Source organism: Sceloporus occidentalis, unplaced genomic scaffold, assembly GCF_023333645.1.
Source record: "Sceloporus occidentalis isolate IW3139 unplaced genomic scaffold, rSceOcc1.0.p SCAF_366, whole genome shotgun sequence".
Taxonomy (NCBI): Eukaryota; Metazoa; Chordata; class Lepidosauria; order Squamata; family Phrynosomatidae; genus Sceloporus; species Sceloporus occidentalis.
This window is the reverse complement of record NW_028317346.1, coordinates 441645-460243: the sequence shown is the minus strand read 5'-3', so window position 1 is coordinate 460243 and position 18599 is coordinate 441645. Positions and strand designations below refer to the sequence as shown.

At 40.6% G+C, this 18599-nt stretch overlaps 1 protein-coding gene across 1 annotated transcript in view; it reads left to right on the top strand.

The window, feature by feature from the left end:
* The first annotated feature begins 224 nt into the window (after positions 1–224).
* Positions 225–18599, top strand: part of LOC149273580 (protein kinase C eta type-like) — a 52353-nt gene continuing 33978 nt past the window's right edge. The window contains exons 1-7 of the mRNA XM_089506147.1: positions 225–584; positions 12344–12407; positions 12627–12777; positions 13980–14014; positions 14763–14851; positions 15684–15813; positions 17482–17609. Coding sequence (XP_089362273.1) covers positions 225–584; positions 12344–12407; positions 12627–12777; positions 13980–14014; positions 14763–14851; positions 15684–15813; positions 17482–17609 — 957 coding nt within the window. The remainder of the gene's footprint in view (positions 585–12343; positions 12408–12626; positions 12778–13979; positions 14015–14762; positions 14852–15683; positions 15814–17481; positions 17610–18599) is intronic.

The following is an 18599-nucleotide window of genomic DNA, read 5'->3' as shown; positions in this document are numbered from 1 at the left end:
GTAACTTTGCCTTAAGTGCCCAGCCTGATTCCACCTTGCATGAGCCCTAAGTGAGGAGTGCAGCTCTTTAGTTTTGGCAGCAGCCCATGCAGGTGGATATCCCCAGCAGACTTTGTGGTCATCCTGCCGCGTCCAGAGGGGGGTTATCAGCAGGTGAAGTGCACTCTTACCCCTCTTGGTGGCTTCTTAATTCTTTCTCTGGTTTTGAGGTCTTCTCAGGGTCCATGGCTGGGACCATGAGATTTAATGGCAGGCTGAGGCTGAGGATTGGGGAAGCTGTGGGTCTGCAGCCCACCAGGTGGTCAATGAGACATTCAGTCCTAAAGAAAGATTCCTACTTATTGGACCCCTACATCACCATCAATGTGGATGAATGCAGAGTCGGGCAGACCAGTATCAAACATAAGACCAACAAGCCCACCTACAATGAGGAGTTCGGTGTAACTGTGTCTGATGGCAGTAAAGTGGAGCTGGCTGTGTTCCATGAGACCTCCATTGGGTATGACAACTTTGTGGCCAACTGTAACCTCAGTTTCCATGAACTTCTCAGGAGCTGTGGACCCTCTGACTGCTTTGAAGGCTGGGTGAGTACCCTTTGGGTGGTGGAACATAGGATCATTTTGGGTGTGGATGGAAATATTTTGGCCATCATCTCACAATACTCAATGTTGGTTCTGTTGATCGTTTTTTGTAAAAAAAATCTGGATTGGGTTTACCTCCCTCTTGGGTGGCCCATGCCTCTCTTCTGAGAAACTGTCCATTTAAGAGAGATGGGACTTTCCACTTGCCCAATGGTCAGAGATTTTAGGAAGGTATTTGCTAATGGAGATGCTGTGAAGTCATGTGTTCCCTGCTCAGACACTACAAGGTTCTTCTTAGTCTGTATCCTAAATAGGCGAGCAAAGTACATAGTTTGGTTCAACCACAACAAAGGAACCCATGCATGGCCCATGCTCCTTAGGAAAAAGACATATGAGCTGCAGTGTCACAATGATTTAATTGTGGATCATGTGCCTTGTGGAAATCCCACTGGAGCCCTTTGGGGGCCACTGGGTACAATAGATTGTAAGCTCTTTAGAACAGACTGTAATTGAAACCTGGTTAGCATTCATCAGTGCCTGACTCAGCCTCCCCACTGGCTCATGGAAAAGTTGGGTAGGACCGATCCAGTTCCATGTTACTTAAATAAGTTTAAAGCAAAAGGTTTGCATTGAAATTATATATATTTATATATAATTTTCATAATTTTATATACACACCTTGCTGTGTGGTTAGGTTGCACATTGGTTCTGGTTATATCTATTTGTTGTCTGATCCATCTCCACAGCCCTGATCTCCCACCCAAAAAAATATTAACTCTTTCCGCACCACTCTCTTGTCTGGACTGTACGTTACCTAAATATTTAGAGTGTTGTTTATTTTACTTTTCTTCTTTTTTTTTTTTTTTTTTTTTACATTTCCTTTTTATTATTTTGCATTTAGTAATTTATGGTCCTCTTTGGCCTTTTGTGATACAGATCTTTTCTAATGAAAATGAGAAGATGCTATCATCAAGATTTCATCAGTAAAATAAGGGCACGACCTCTGGTTTTAAAATGGGCCTGACACTTTAAAAAGGTTCAGCTTACTGGGAGCATCTGTAATTAGTGATTAGTATGATTATTCCACCTCGTTAATTTATTGCAATGTGCTCTGCCTGATCCCAAAAACTACTTTGTTACAATCATTTCCTTTGTGTTACGTTTGTTGATACATGAAGGAATTTAACAAAGGACAGGAGGGAAGATTATTTCAAAAGAAGATACATATTACAATAAGTGACTATAATCTAAAGGTTTACTTTACCGAGAGGGAGGTAAATAAGTGGAACAGCCTCCCAGCAGAGGTGGTAGAGGGTAATACAGTGAGGGTATTAAACATGCATGGGATAGACATACGGCTCCTGAATCTAAGACGAGACCAATGACTTATTAAGTTTTAAGGAAAAAAATGGGTCTGATTTGCTATGTTTTTGGGTAAAAACCTTACAGGACTGGGAAATACAGGACTTAGTATCCCAATAAGGTCTTTAACCCTTTATTTGCGTTTTGCAATGCACATTCCCTCGCCTCCTTTCTCATTCCTCTTCTAACTCCTAACAGACTGGCAAAAACCAAGCCCCGTTCTCTGATTCTATTATAAAGGAACAGAAGTCCTGTTTTTCTAAAGCCACTAAGTATAGAATGCTTACACTGCCTTAGATAAAATAAAATGCACCGGTCTGAATTCAAACTGGACTCCAATATGCATTAAAAATAAAAATACATTTTGGGGACTAGACTTTTTTTTGATATTTAATTACCCTCCCCTCAATGTAATAGCGCTCCATAATCTGCTTGGGCTCTATAAATGAACTATAATGATGATAATGGCCCCGTAGCCAGAATTCCAGTTCTTACAATATTGTATGGCTCATAGACTCCGTGCGCATGATTTTAATAGCAGTTCTTTTCTGCCTCTCATTGGCTGGAAATGGGAACTTGAACTCCAAAGCTGCAGCTTCTCGCAAAGGGATGTTCTTCTTGTACACACAAAGAATACATATTAAAGTATTTAACCCCTTAAGGACAATGAGCGGTCCGTAAACCCATTAAAAACCTATGTATTTTGACCCCGCACATGTACGGGCTTTGTCATTAAGGGGTTAATATAAATTATTTCCTACATGGAACACTAAACTGACTCCTTGAAGACATTTGCTTACCTTATCACTAAGAGCACGAAATACATCTCTATTTGTGTTAATTATTAAGACAACACACGGATATTGTTTTTTTGTTTTTTTTGTTTTTTTTTAAAGAACATTCCTTTTTAATTGTTTCGTTGTTTTTCTTCCTCGTTCCTTATTTCGTATTCCGTAAATATTATATTAAGTTCCTGCTTTCGCCATTTACGCGCGCTCGGTAACAGGTCATAACAACAAGGTCATCGGCAAAATTTTTTTTTTTCAGGTCAATGAAACCCAAGTCCATCCTGAGAAGATTATTATTATTATTATTATTATTTGTTTTTTTGTCCAGGTTTTGGAAAGGATAATAGAGAGCTCTCCGAGTGTTTGATTATTAGGTAACTGTTACATAACCGTATAATACAATCTTCTGTAATCTCCTAAAGCCGTGTCAACAATTTATTTTGAAACTCCGGAATCTTTTATGCCGAATGTTTTTACTTTTGTATTTCAAACCTGAAAAAGTTGACGTTGGCCAAAAACCATTCCAAATTTTATGGTTTTATTTGGATTATTTGGCATATTGGTTTTCTCCTGCCTGTTCGGCTCGGATGGAACTTGGTAACAAGTCTTACCGTCACTCACGCTCGTTTTTGGACATTTGTGTGGATCAACAAATTTTAACAAAATGTGTGCGAATCTGAATGCACAAGTCCAGTATTAACCTCAAAGGGTTTTTATTTTGGGTTAAGCCAAGGTTTTTAAGGAGTGACTTTTTAATTTTCTTCAAAATTACTACTTTCCTGCAATTCTAGAAGTGATTTCATTGGCCTGTTTTTTTGACTTGTTCCTTTTGCTATTAGGAAGATGAGTGGTAGGTTGTACGGGTCTATGTTCCATCATGGCACGGCCGGGGTTGCTGGAACAGCCATTATTATGGAAAATAGATATAACTGAATAGGTCCGAGAGAAGACAAAGTCTGAGTCAAGTGTTTGGAACAATCCCCATCTGAAGACCATGTTTACTTCTAAAGTAGCGACTCTGAGGTTCCAAAAAAAAAGTATTCGATCTCTTTTTCTTTGTTGACCCTGTAGAAGATATTGTTTTGCATTTTAAAGAGTGGCGAGCGGAATTCTGTTGAGATCATGAAACATGTGTAGAATGCTAAAGGTATTCAGCTTTTATACAAAGCCTTTTTTTTTTTTTTGCCTCTCCTAGAAGCAGATCTTGAGACACAAGACTCAGTGTTTTGGATCTATCGCCTTGCCTCTAGGGCTGTGGTATGTTGGAGAACCAGCAGAAAGCAATAGAATGCAGACACACATGCTAAAAAGTTGAAATATCTTACCAACAAAGGTCCAATCTGAGACTCAAGCCAGTTGTTGTTTTTTGCCCCATAATATGTTTTTAGGCAGCTGCATATCAGCCATTTGTAAGCCCGATATTCTAGACAAACACCCCAACTCCTTATCATACTGCCTGTGGGAAACTTTAGTATGGCTCAGTCTTAATCACCCATCTGGACTCTCTGACTAATGAAAGTCTATGGAGGAACGGACTTCATTAGCATCGCCATAAAGCATCAGCTCAGTGTGGTATTTGAGCTGGGAAAGTCACCCAAAATATCACATGACTGACAGCAACGGCGGCTCCAGGTCTGCAGGGGGTTTATTGGGACAAAATGAGCTAAAGCATGTTGTCTTTATTCTGTTCTTTTCATGTAGATGATAAAATGTTTTAGCTTTTGCCAATTCGACAAAAAGTCGAACCTATTAAAAAACTAATTGGGGAAAAACAAAACTTTAAACAGGAAAATCCAGAGAGAGAGAAAGAGAGAGGTCATCCTGGAATAAATGATGGTCTTTGTGCACCTGGCCGGAATGTATCGAGGTCGGCCATTGTAGAACTTTCAGGACGCTGTATTTTTCCATGAACAATAAATCCGCCGGAGAAGCATCTTGCATTCGTTGGCCTGCTGCACGAGAGCGAGAGCTTTGGCATTAAGGAAATTAGTAATTAGACAGACAGGACTGTGTGAAGAATATTTACAGATGGTGTTTTTCTACCCAGTTCCTTTGCTTTTACTAGAACACAGTTTCTGCAAAGCTTGTGTCGTTGGGCGGTAAAGTGCGTAGAATTCTTTTGTTACGGGGTCTTGGTGTTTGCCTGCATTCAGAAAACCCCCCATTACTGGAATTAAGGGGTTTGGGGTTTATTCCAATGATGTCTATTCTTCAGAACATGGTGACATCATTAAAGGAACTGTCTCAGCTTTATCATAAAATTTAAATCGTTCATTAAGTCTAGTTTATCCTATTATTTTTTTGTTAATCTGTTACTTTTGTTGGGATGGATCTAGTTTGAAAGCTTGGTTTTTGGAAACTGGTGGCAGCCTGTGGCAGGGCCAGCATTACCCAATCAATGACCTGCTCTGACATTCTCCCCTTTCACTAAGCTGAACCACTTGGCACCTCCTGAGCTTCTGGTTCCATCGGAATCTAAAAGCTGCTTGGTTATTTTGTTTGGGCGAACGACTCTCTGCGGTTACGGAGATCCAGTGTTTGGGGCTAAGAGGCTTCAGATTAATGTCACAAGAGTAATTCATACGGGCCGTTAGATTAAAGTGGGATTAGGATAACTCTAAAGAGCTAAACTGTGATCAGAAAACCTAAGTGGAGAGCTAAGGGTGTTAGTGGCTAATAATCCACAATTCCTTTTCTCCCCATTCGCTCGGTTTAGATTTTTTTTACTATTTCTTAGAATTCTTAATATTATTTCAATATATTCTGCAAAAATCACCAATTCTACCCTGCTGAATTTGGGGGCTTTTGTGATCCCTGCAACTGGTATCTTTTTGGATATTTTGGTCCTTTTTTTCAAACATTGAATACGTATTTGCTTATTGGCAGTGCTTTGCAGGTAGAATGGTGGCAACATTTCATTTCGGAATATAATTTAGCAGAAGGACAAAGGTCCCTGTGTTCCTGGGTTTGCAATTCTTATCTTACCATGAGAATAATGGGTTTTATTTACACGGTTTCATTTGTAAAGCAATTCCCTGCTGTTTCTATACACATTATCGGGGCTTTTAGGGCTGTAGAACCCTGCGATACCCTCATACCCAGCATTCTGAGCTCCTAAAAAAACAGGGGCCTGAGTGGGAGGAAAGAGGGGGCCTGAGTGGGAAGAAAGAGGGGGGCCTGAGTGGGAGGAAAGAGGGACTCAAGGACTTAAGGTCCAAAGAGGACCTGGTCAAATGAAACGGGGACACACATGGGAGGTATATAAGGTGGTCTACAGAAAATGGTGGGATACAATTGTCTTATCTGAAGTTTAATTCCAACTACATGGCTCCATAGTAGCACTTGGCGTTGTAACATTCTTGGCATGCGAAGCCGTAACACGGTCCTCTGTACGATCATGGCAAGAAATGCGACAAGAAATGCCGCTATGCAGGTTTGTTTAGGACGTTACGAAGCCATGTTCTTTCCTCTACTCTAAGAAAACCAATGTATGCTGAGAAAAAGTGTCCAAACGCACAGATCTAGCTGCGGATCCTACTGAGAAATGTTGAATTTTAATCAAAATGTTGACTTTTGAACCATTCCGCTATACAGAAAGCCGAGCCGCCCCCGCCGGCTGATTCGTACAAATGAATAAAGTTTCTGAGGTTTCGGATTTGTTAATTAGTTGAAAGTGGCTTTTTTTGTTAACAATGTTTTAACGTTTCTCTCCCTCTTTTTCCGAGACCCCTGTGTATCCTATATAAATGTCGATCTTTTTTTTGTTAATAGCTGGTGGTAATAGATCTTAAGAGCTAGCGATGATCTGTTAATTGGACTGGGAGATACTGGAAAAGACTGGTCTGAACCCAGGACAAGTAGACCAAACCTAATGGTAGGATTTAAAATCCATCTGGCATTAAAAAGCTTGTAATGAACGCTTAATCTTATTATCTGTCTGCTTCGGGTCGCTCAACAGCGTAAACACTAATACAGTAAAAGGCAGCAGATACGCGCCTGACCAGAGTCGCTAGAATGTAGGTTACGTCTTATTTGAGTAAAAAAACACAATAATAAGAAGTGGAGACTTTCCACAGGAACTGAGAACTTTCAAGTTACCCCCGAGGTGAAAACCCACCAACCACACTGGAAACTTGTTAAACTTGGTGCCTTATAATATACATTAAATGTGACTTTTTTTTGCAAATAGCACCATTCTATAAATAAATTAAGGATTTTTCATAAAATTGCCTTGGTAATCATCAAAAAAAAAATCACATCCTTTATAGAAACCCAGAATTTGCCAGCAGATCAGCCCCATTCGGCCCCCGTCTACTCTGCCGTTTTCCCTGCTGTAAAGGCTCAAACGTTAATCAGTCGCTAGTCTTCATTGTCAAATAAGTTGTGCGTTATCAAGGAAATCATTTGTTTAAAATAATTAAGCGTTTTTTTGCATTTTCTGGTCCTGGTTACAGGGGCATAACTAGAAACCACAGGGCCCTGGTGTGAAAATTGCCCTAGGGACCCTCAACTTTAACAGCTGATCTGATCACACATTCATGTTCACACGCACACACAATCACACATTCATGCTCACACGCACACACATTCATGCTCACACATTCATGCTCACACGCACACACATTCATGCTCACACGCTCACACGCACACACATTCATGCTCACACGCACACACAATCACACATTCATGCTCACGCGCACACACATTCATACTCACACAATCACACATTCATGCTCACAAGCACACACAATCACACACTCATTTTCACACACGCACAATCACACACTCATGCTCACACGCGCACAATCACACACTCATGTTCACATTTTGAACCGGCATGGGCACACAGGAATAAGGGGTCGCATCGGGTCCCCTAGAGGCCCTGAAGTTACACCGGTGCCTGGGTAGTTAGAGTTGCCTTTATCATTGAAATCATCAAGTGGCCAATCAGAATTCAGCTTTGGTCTTAACTCTTTCATTTTCTTCAGTGCCTTCATCACAATCAAACACCTGTTTTCTGTACAATGCACGGCTTCTTGCAACAGTAATAAGCGAACCAGATAACTGCTGCCCCAACTAGAGACACGGAAACCAGCAGGTAGGAGCCATATGCCCATCCCATGTAAATTCTCTCACTGCATTGACCTCTACCACTTCTGCTGGGAGGCTGTTCCAACTTACTGACAACTCTCTCAGTAAAATAAAACTTCCTTGCATTACATATAAATGATGTTGCATGTTCAGCAGACGTGATTAACTTCCTGAGCTGTTTTGGTTCAGGCAAAGGCGGCTCTATCCTCCCATTTACCTGAAAGTCAAGGTAATTATGGGCTGGAAAAATAGAACACACCTGAGTACATGATTGTATCAATTTGTTCCGGTCTTTGATTGTCATAATAAAATATATTTTTTATAATATATTTTTATGTAAAATATATATTTTTAAAAATTTTTGTCTTTCAAGAGAAAAGTGTCAAAACGTATTCAGGTGTTTAATATAATATAAAAAAAAATCTTGCATATAATAAATTTTCATTTAATTCTAGAATATCGTCCCTGGGTGCATATTACACCAATTTACACAGTAATGTAACATTTGCAGAATATTAAATTTTTCTACAACTATAACTTGAAATTATGTTGAATTAAGATTATTGAGTAAAACATTTAATTACAATATCCATTAAATAAAAGTTTTTTTAATCTGCTTGGCATTATTGGTTAATTTCTTTATTTTTTACGGATATGCGTCACCACGGATACTTAATTTTTTTATGTTTAACAAAACTCAACAGTGCATATGTTTAATCTATAGGTTGCTTATATAAATATATTGTTAATATTCAGGTTTTTTTCCCAGCATACATCTGGCTTCCTGTCTCATAATACGGTATCTTTTTTTTTTTCTCTCAACTACTTAGGTCTGGGATCTATTATTAATGTCTTAATTTAGTATACAAAAAGGTTAACAACATTTTATTTATTTTTCAATATTAGTTAACGTTTGTCGTTGACGATGGGGATTCCATGAGATGTATTGCAAAACCTTTGAGCTTTAGCCAGTTTCACATACTTAAGGGCCATAAGGAAGTGAAAATCTCCATAAAAATATAGACATGGCAGAGGGAAAAATTTAAGTTCTGGAAGTTAAACATGCGCAGGATAGGCATACGGCTCCTGAATCTAAGACGAGACCAACGACTGATTAAGGTTTGAGTCTTTACAGCAGAAGAAATGGGCGACTAGACTGGGGGCCGAATGGGGCCGATCTGCCGGCAGGTTCTGGGTTTCTGTGACATATAGGTTACATTGTATTTATTATCAGTGACTTCACCTTTCATCGCAGGAGAGGTTCAGATATGTAGGTAAAGGTGATGGAATTTGCTCTCATTCTGATTGCAGGAAGTAATGAATGTTAGAGCAGGAATGAGCGCTTCAGAGGGACACAGAAACTATAATCCGGGTTACATAACGCAAACCAACGGAGTCACACAGGGATCCGCTTCCTGATGTAGGGGACCGAAGGCAAAGTCAATGGCTGAAAATCCAATATCCCCCCAAAAATAATGGGGATGCTTTCGTAAGAGAACTAGTAACCTCTTGGACCCCGTATGAAGGTGCAGAATGTGCTCTCATTGTTTTATATGGGAGTGCTTTCCTGCCACTGATTGGCTACTTCAAAGAGCCAATCAGTAGAGCAAACCGTCGGACCACGGAAGAAGTGGGAAGCTGCTGTAGCTCTGGATCTGCAGCTTCTCCATAAGTTGAGCACTTTTTGGGTTTTTTCCCCCCACTTTTTACTTTTATAAGCATTGCTTGTCCCCGAGTTACTGCAGGGTCCTGGTAATGCTCTACCTCCCAGCGAAGGGGTCATTATTTTACCAAATAAATGAAAAATGAGAATTATGATATTAAATGTACAGCCCCGTGGCTCGGAGAGCTGCACGCTGAGAGTTTATTATTTGTTTTGTAAACTGTGTTTGCGTATCGTGTGGGAGTTTAGCTTCACGTGCCGTCTTCTAACAGGAGAAGACAAGTCTGGACGTGGACGGGGAGCAACTCCTCTGCTTAATGCAGGTCAGGCCGAGAAGAGTAAAAGGAAACGCTCTTGTTAGTTTGCTAACCATAGAAACCGGCCGCGGCGTGAATCACTCTCCGCTGGCCTTCGGGAGACGTTCTGAAGGGAGTAGATCGTTTCCAGCCCTACACCCAGATGACACACGAACTCGTAAGACGGGTATTGCAGGAAATCCTCTCGGTTAAGAAACATAATTAAAACCAAAACACCAGCGGGAGTTCAGTGTCGGGATGTAACCGTCTCACGCTCGATAGTTGTCAGTCCCGGTGGCCATTGAAAAACTGTTAGGGTTGGGTTGGGGGACTTGGGTTGTCACCTCCACCCCACTTTTGGTAACCATTTTTTTTATTTTACCTGTTTGCCTTCTGCTTTTAGAGCCACTTTAATTATTAACCCTACTTGGATGGGTTTCATTAGGATTAGAATTGACAGCTCTATGGTTTAGGCTCGGGCCGTTGAGGAGCAAAGATGGACCATACCAAGTTTCATTGGTACCAAATCAAGAGTGCCCACGCTTTGTTCTACTGGAAGCTAAAGGCGTGTGAAACATTGTATGTGTTTTTTTGTTTGTTTTATAAAGGATGCAGAATGTAACCCTGTGTCTTAACTGCTAAAACGGACCACTCTAAATAAATAAGTAAATACATAAAAATAGTTTAAAATCACGGATCCGGATTATTTTTGATATGGATGACGATCCGTTCTCCTCTTATAGTCATCTTCAGACAGCTATTCCTAGATTGTCTGGCGTGATCACATAAATACAAGCTGCGCGAAAGTGATTTTTAACAGTTCTTTTAACGGGTCGTGTTGGAGTAGCTTCAAATATAGATCTGGAAGTGATAAAGACGGCTTCATTTAGCCGACGTGTCGAGTGCGAGTAGTGTTATCACGGGGTGGCTGCGCAGGTTTCGCGTTCGTCACAAGACGGTTATTTTAAAAGACTTTCAACGAGGAGACGGAATATAATTCTAAATACTTTAAGGGAGATTAAACGACACAGAGAATGGGTCGTAAACACCGAGATTTGGGTATAGAATGTTGTATAATTAGACATTTTGTCTGATTCTTTGGAGATAATTCAATAAAAAGTGAAATCAAGAACGATCTAGAAAATGGTATTGGAAACAAGTATTGAACAAGTATTTGGGTAATAATGCGGGAAATTGGAACCCTACCAGATTCCGTGTTTTCTTCCCAATGTTTTCTTCCAGGATGATTGAGGCCGACATCCTGAAGGCCTGTCCTGTAACACAAATGATTCTAATAACGGTTCTTATGAAACCCATGACTTGTCAGAAAGTAAACATATTCTGAATTAGTTCACCTGTATTCAAGCAGGGATTCCAGCTCTGGTATAAGAGTGAGCGTTCTGGTGTTCTGCTTCTATGGGGCGGAGAAGAAATCGCCTAAAATGCCATAAGGTTAATGGCGAAGCCCCATATGTATCCGCTGCACCCCCCTAACATTCCAAATTTCCCAAAATTGGCAGTTTTGGTGGGTGTGGTTGGAGGCGTGGCTGGGGCGGAGCACTAACCAGACTTTTTATGTGGCTTTTCACCCTGTTTCTGGGTATTTGTGTAACTGAGTGGGGTATTTAGAAGAAGAATATTGGGTTTTATTTACACCGTTTAATTTATAAAGCCATCCGTCGTCCTCTTTATTCCCTTCCCAATGATTGTCCAGCTTCCCTCCCTCTCACCAGTGAACTAGTCTATGATGCAACTTTAAAACAAAGTGTCTTATTATTCTCCCCGTCGAGCACAACGTACCCTTTGGAGTGCGGTTATGGCTTGAAAGTTGTCGGTGTTTACCTCGGCTCTACAGGGAACCCAGGTTAAACGGTTAAAGAAAAGGACATTGTGAATATTTGGCATTGTTCTCAAAAGAATGTGTAACCTGCGCGATCTCAATGTGAGGAATGAAGATGTGAAAGTAACACAACAGGTTGTTATACATTTTTATCGAAAGGGCAGGAAAGCCCAGGGTTCCCCTCTGATCATGATTTGAATAAGAGACCTCAGAGGTCCCAAAAGCTTGCGTGACTCGCTATATTCGTCTACATTCGCCTAATAAAAGGTATCAAGTTCTACTAAAGACTCCAACATTTTATGTGCTCAATTTCCAACGCCTGTGTCTGGGGGCGTGGCTAGAGGCAGAAAAAAGGTGGGACTAAATCCGAGTGGGGGCACGGCCAAGCCCACGAGGAGCAAGATCGGTACCTCCTGCCCACTATACTCCATGCGCCCCCGCGTGGTGCCCAGCTGCATCATGGGAGTCGCAATGGATCTCATGCTGATTTTACCGCTCGCCAACAGGCCTATGATGGCAGCTACATGGGACGCTGGACAAAAATCAGCACTGGCTTGAGAAACACAGGACAATTTTGAGATACGATACGGCTGAATCCATTTTCCGCGGCGAGATTGATTACCAAACTAGGGATCCACCGATCAACTCTGACCAACGCGTTAGCTGCCTCTGTGTCACAATCTAGTTTACATTGTGTGCATTGTGTCTGTTTTTTCTTCCAGATTGATTTAGAGCCCGAAGGCAAAGTGTTCGTTGCCATTACCCTCATTGGCAGTATAACAGAAGGTAAGATTTGTATTTTATATCATTATGTATTACCATCTGAAGAAGAGACCTCTGAGGTCCCGAAAGCTTATGTGACTTATGGAGCATTCAACTCTCCCAAGAACTCCTAGGTTAACAATTAGACCTCTAAGTGCCACAATGTATATTGAGAACGCTCATGGACACAGAGTTAAGATGGAGAGACGTCTTATTGTGTCTCCATGTCCTTTGGGTTTTTAGGTATGTTACAGGATGGAAGGCTCATAAAACATTTCACCCGGAAGCGCCAAAGAGCCATGAGAAGAAGGGTTCACCAAGTCAACGGTCACAAGTTCATGGCCACGTATCTCCGGCAGCCCACATATTGTTCTCACTGCAAGGACTTCATCTGGTAAGTGAAATGATAGACGTCACTCCTCATTTCTAACTTAATTCATGGAGATGGGGATTGTGTGACATCAGGGTGGTGACTTCTCTTTATAAACATTGTCCTTTGTGTTCTGACACATAAGAAGAGCTACTAAGTATCAAAGAAACTTAGTGCCTTCGGTAGAAGTGGAGCAAGCAGGGTCCTTGTTGCTTGTCCGTTACTCATGTGACCTGAGTCTCAAGATGATCACCTTAATAGAACCCTTCAATTGAGAAGCAGCCCTAAGATTTTTAAAGGAAAACCCAATTATATTTCACTCTGAGCATAGGTCTCGTTCTTAGGCGTGACCATTTGGCCGGATTCCATAGACAGTAGACCTGTGCCTTCAGATTTGTATGAACTTTAACAAATTTTGGTAAATTCATTAATTTGCGACAATGTCTGAAAATGAGGAGGAAGACCCAACAAAACAAACAAAGGCGAAAAGCTATGAATTTTTGTTGGTTTATTGTTTTTTTCCTCACTCTCTTTTTCTACCCTCTCCGCTCCTCCTCTTTGATTCTGCTTCTCCTTTTCATCCGCTTCTCCATCTGCATTCTTTACTCCTCTTTTAAAGTACTTCCGCAACCAGGGCGGAGCCTCTGCGTACACAACGGAAAACCTCTCCTCTGATTGGACGAACGAGTGCGCCGAGGCTCCACCCTGTCGTGGAAATACTCAGAAGAAGAGGCAGATGGAGAAGCAGAATCTGAGACGGAGCAACAGAATGCTGGAGAAAACCTAGACCAGAATTCTGAACTCATTTTGTTTGTTTTTTTCCATGAACCAATCTTTCATGAAACAGAATTAAATTAGTGGGATTTTTTTGGTATTTTTTTTTAAAAATAATTTTACATTTCTTACATCTGCTTCCTGTTTTAGGCGCCATCAGTTGGCCCACACAACCGCCGACTCGTGAAGTAAAGCCCCCCCCAGCACATGTTTTTAGTTCTATCCACTTATTATTGAAACTGTTGCACTAGCGTTAAACTTTATTGAGGTTAAAAAAGGGAAGCAGAGGTTTGTTCTGAAGCTTTTACTCTTTAAGGGGCAGCTCTGGTACAAATAATAATAAAAAAAATTGTAAAAATACATCGTGTCAAAACCAGGACTTTCTTCCAGTCCAGAATCCAGAAATTTTAAGAGCATTTAGCATATTTTTACCTATTTATTTATTTTAACAGGGGAGTATTCGGAAAGCAGGGGTACCAGTGCCAAGGTAATTCAACACAAGATCTGATTTTTGGTTTGTTTTGTATCAATATCTAATTTCATGCGCAAAGTATCCACATTATAAAAATTTATAATTTCTAGTTAAACATCACAAACCCCTTTTTATGTAACATTGTATTTATACAAACTGTGACTATATAGAATAAACAGCCTTAAAAATCATTAATATTAATATAAAATATAACAATATATATATATATATATATATATATAATGTTTTATATAAAATATACATTTTTGATTTAGTTTTCTAGAAATTATTTTTTTGTGTGGGGGCAAAAACCACTAACAGCAATTAACCCTTCATGGCATTACCCTGATGACCATACTGCTTAGCTATTAAATACAGTCTAAACTGCGCTAAAACCAATTTAAAGTAAATTCCTATTTTTGATTTTACAAAATTATTACTTTTTGAGTATTGCTATCATTACACATCGACCTTTCGACTTCTTTTTATCGTTCTTCCTTCTAAGATATCCTGTATTTTATCTGATTATAATAACTTCTATTTTTGACCACAGTTGGTTATTTCAGAAGTTCTTTTTTCTAGATATAGTTGCTTTAGAATCATTAAATAATATAATTATTGAGTATTTAAGCCCCAGGGAGACATCTTTTAGCGTATCAAGGCTGTTAACCGTTTGTTTCCTGCAGCGAACACGTTAACAATTCTGTCATTGCGTGTGTTCATCGCAGACATGTACAGACTTGTCATTTGTTTTAACCCTTAGTCTGCACGTGTGTGGTCCACAAGCGCTGCCATCAGCTGATCGTTACCGCCTGCACGTGTACGAACAGCCAGGCTAAAGTGGAAGCCAAGGTGACGTACGACGGTTTGTGTTTCAGCGTCTTGTGGTCTTTTTCTGTGTTAGCTTTGTTTGTCGGGGAAAACTTCGCCCCCGATACCACATCCTGGCGCTCGCTTAAAATACGAGCTGCATTCACAGAAGCCCAGTTCCCAGTTCTTAGTTCTTAGCACTGGATCCGTTACCGTACATCCGCTCTCTTTAACAGAATCTGTCCCCCTCGCGGTGTTAATATAAACCATAACTTAAATAACTACAAATTTGCCTCAATATCCCATGATCCCTAAGGGCTGACGGCGTCGGAATCCCATTGGTCAGCCCAAGCAGGAAGTTGGAAGCTGCTTCCTGTTTTCTCCCCGCGTTGTTTTAGCGGATGGCGCACGAGCCCCTAGCGCTAGAGATTGTTTCCAGGTCCCTCTGTAACGCTATTATCACAAAAATCTCAGGGCGACGGGGCAACTTAAACCATGTGATGGGGCAGCAAGATGACGGCTCCCTCATGCAGCCCAATGGGGAACTAACTAACAAATAACGTCTTGGGATGACGGCGAGGCTACAGGAAGACATGGAATAAGTGGTGGATCGTATCTTGGTGACCCTGCGATGAAAAGAATCATATTTAAGATAGAAACATTAAATTAAACCTAAAAACACATTTTACTGTCATTAATTATACTGTCTGATAGATAACTGGAAGCTCAGCAGCCAATGAGATTGTGCTATACTAAGCGTACCCAAAACCCACCAATGGGAGGCTTTCTTGCGTGCAGACCAGGTATTATGTTTAGGCTTCTGTATTCATCGTATGTGTTTTGGTTTTTTTTTGTTTGTTTTTTAATCTTTCAGATATACGAACAGAGGTTCGGGATCAACTTACCGCACAAATTCCGTGATCACAATTACAAGGTCCCGACGTTCTGCGATCACTGCGGGTCTTTGCTGTGGGGGCTGGTGAAGCAGGGACTGCAGTGTAAAAGTAAGATTCTGCTAAACAGACAAATGCTCTTGGGCCAAAAGTATTGTGATTTCCCCCCCCCCAGTATTTTATTGTCTATGAGCAGCGGCTCGGTCACCGTGGGGTCACCGTGGGGTTACGTGACCCCACTGCATTTCTGCCTGTTGTGGGTCTGACGATCCAAGTCGGACCGGACCTTTTTTATGAAAGCTGGAGCAGCCGGGGTAGCAATCCCCCCCCCCGGCCCCCAGGGGCCAGCCAGCCTGTGGGAGAATTTTGTTGTGTTCCAGAGTCCAGAAGGACGCAGCAGCAGAGGAGTCCCACCAGAACCAGCGGGAGGGAACGCTGCAAAAAATAATAGTTTAAAAGTCGAGCTAAGGTGATCCTTCCTCTTTCACAACGTCTTTTTAAGTAAAAACTGATTTAGCTTCGGTGGTTTCCTTACCTAAAAGCTACTTTTTTCACATATTACATCCTGTTTTAGGCCGTTTTCTAAAGTGTGCATTTCTCTTTTTGTTTTTTGGGCCAAAAATAAAAAAAAAGAACCTTGTTCCTGTAAGTCAGATTGTTACGTTATACACTACACGTTATGTCCTGGTTACCCATTGTACAGCGCTGCGGAATATGATGGCGCTATAAAATACGCTAAATAATAATAGTTAATGTTTATAAAAAAAATAGCGTATTTAAAAAATATTTTAATAATCCAGTTCCATATACCTGCCATTGGACGTTATATTATCTGCGCTTTTATTCTATCGCTAATTATAAAACGAATTACAAAGACTTTGAAGAAGAAGAGAAAGACAAAACAAGCGGCCGATCTGGAAGAGGCGTTTAAGTGGATGATGGGATTATACGGTGATCTAAACGAATAGGAAGGTTACGTGATTTAAGCGCTCTATGAAAAACACATTTTTAAGTATCATTAAAACGCTCAACTGAGCATTGATTTCTTTATTTTTGCAATTATCAAATTCCTTTAAAGTGATTGTTCTCTTTAAAATGCAGAATATTGTACCGTTTTCATAGCTGTCTTCTTAGTGTATGTTTTAAAATGTTTTACAGACCCGAGTCACGTTTAGTTATATAATCCTAGCCTAATATGCGATTTTGTGTTTTTATCATTCCATTCGATCTATTGAACGTTCATTCATACACAATTTAATGAATTTGCCAATATCAGCGCTTACTCTTGTGCAAATACAATACATTCATTTTATTTATAGAACACCGGTAGTTTGGTAGAACGATTACGATCCGGGAAGATACAAAGTTACCGATAACATTAGAAATATCCAAAGTTACCAATATTGTGAGAATGTGTCAGACACACCGGTGCGGGAGAAGAAAAGATCCCTGCTCTTGGGAGGGCTTGAGGATCCTAAAAGTTTGCAGACATCTGATTGGACGGCGCGCTGGCTGGTGTCACTTTAAATCCAGCTTTCGCTAGCGCTTTACCGCTGTGGGTGGAAATTCACGCAGGAAGAAGGGGCCGAAGTGGTGGGCGAATTTTAAAGATTCGAAGCCAGATCGTGGTAGATACAATGTTGTTGTTAAATATTAAATGTCTGACAATGAAAACAATAGTTAACTTACTAAAATAATAATAATAATAAATATATATAACAAAATTTAAATTGTTGAGTTTAAGTAAATTTAATATTTTGTTGTTTATGTTTTTCTTAGTGTGCAAAATGAATGTGCATAAGCGATGTAAAGCAAGCGTGGCCCACAACTGTGGCGTGAATTCCGTGGAACTGGCAAACGCCTTGGCTGGGATGGGCCTTCAGCCTGCGAATTTCGCCTTTAATCCGGTACGACCTCCAACACAGATCTCCTCGCCCAGATTAAAGCTCTTTTGCCCATATAGTAGCCAACAGTCGATCTATTGTGACTCCTGTACATGATTACCGCATAGTCCACCTGCCGAGCGTCCCTCTTTTTGGCTCTTAATCCCCCCGATGCTCCTCTTTTGTCCCCTGATGCGGCCCTTGCTGGCTTTTGAGGGTATCACAGGGTTGAACATCCCTAAAAGACCCAATAATGCATAATGCAACAACATAAATGTTGGGCGATATAGGGGTTTTAGTTAAACACCCAAACATATCAATATGAACATAATAATATACTTTTATCCCAAATACCTTATCATTTTTATATAGTGTGTTAATATTGTTAGTTAAGCTCCCGAGCTTGTTTTTGGGACAGTATGGCTCATGTAGCGTAAGTGTACTTCCCTTGTTTTCCCACCAGATGGCGCTTGTGAATCGCCTACATATCGGTTTAATACCGTATTTGCTCGATTATAAGACGACCCTGATTATAAGACGACCCCCCAAAATCTGAATATTAACTTAGGAAAAAAAGAAAAAGCCTGAATATAAGACGACCCTAAAGGAAAAAAGTTTTACCAGTAAATGTTAATTCATGTAAACTATTTTTTTTAATAAAAGCTATGATTGAGAAAAATATTTTTTTTGTTTTTATTTCTTGTATTTTCCAACCTGTCCCCCAGTTACGCACATCTGCCCCCAGGCTTGCCACTCCAATATGGCACTGTGGCCCATGATATGCCTTTTAACCCTCTATATGCCACTGTGCCCCATGGTATGCCTTTTGACCCCCTATGTGCCACTCTGCCTCCAGAAATGCCTTATACCCCTATATGCCACTCTGCCTCCAGAAATGCCTTATACCCCTATATCCCATTCTGGCATTTAGGGGGTTAAAATGCATATTATGGGGCAGAGTGGCATATAGGGAGGTATAAGGCATTTCAGGAGGCAGAGTGGCATTAAGGGAGT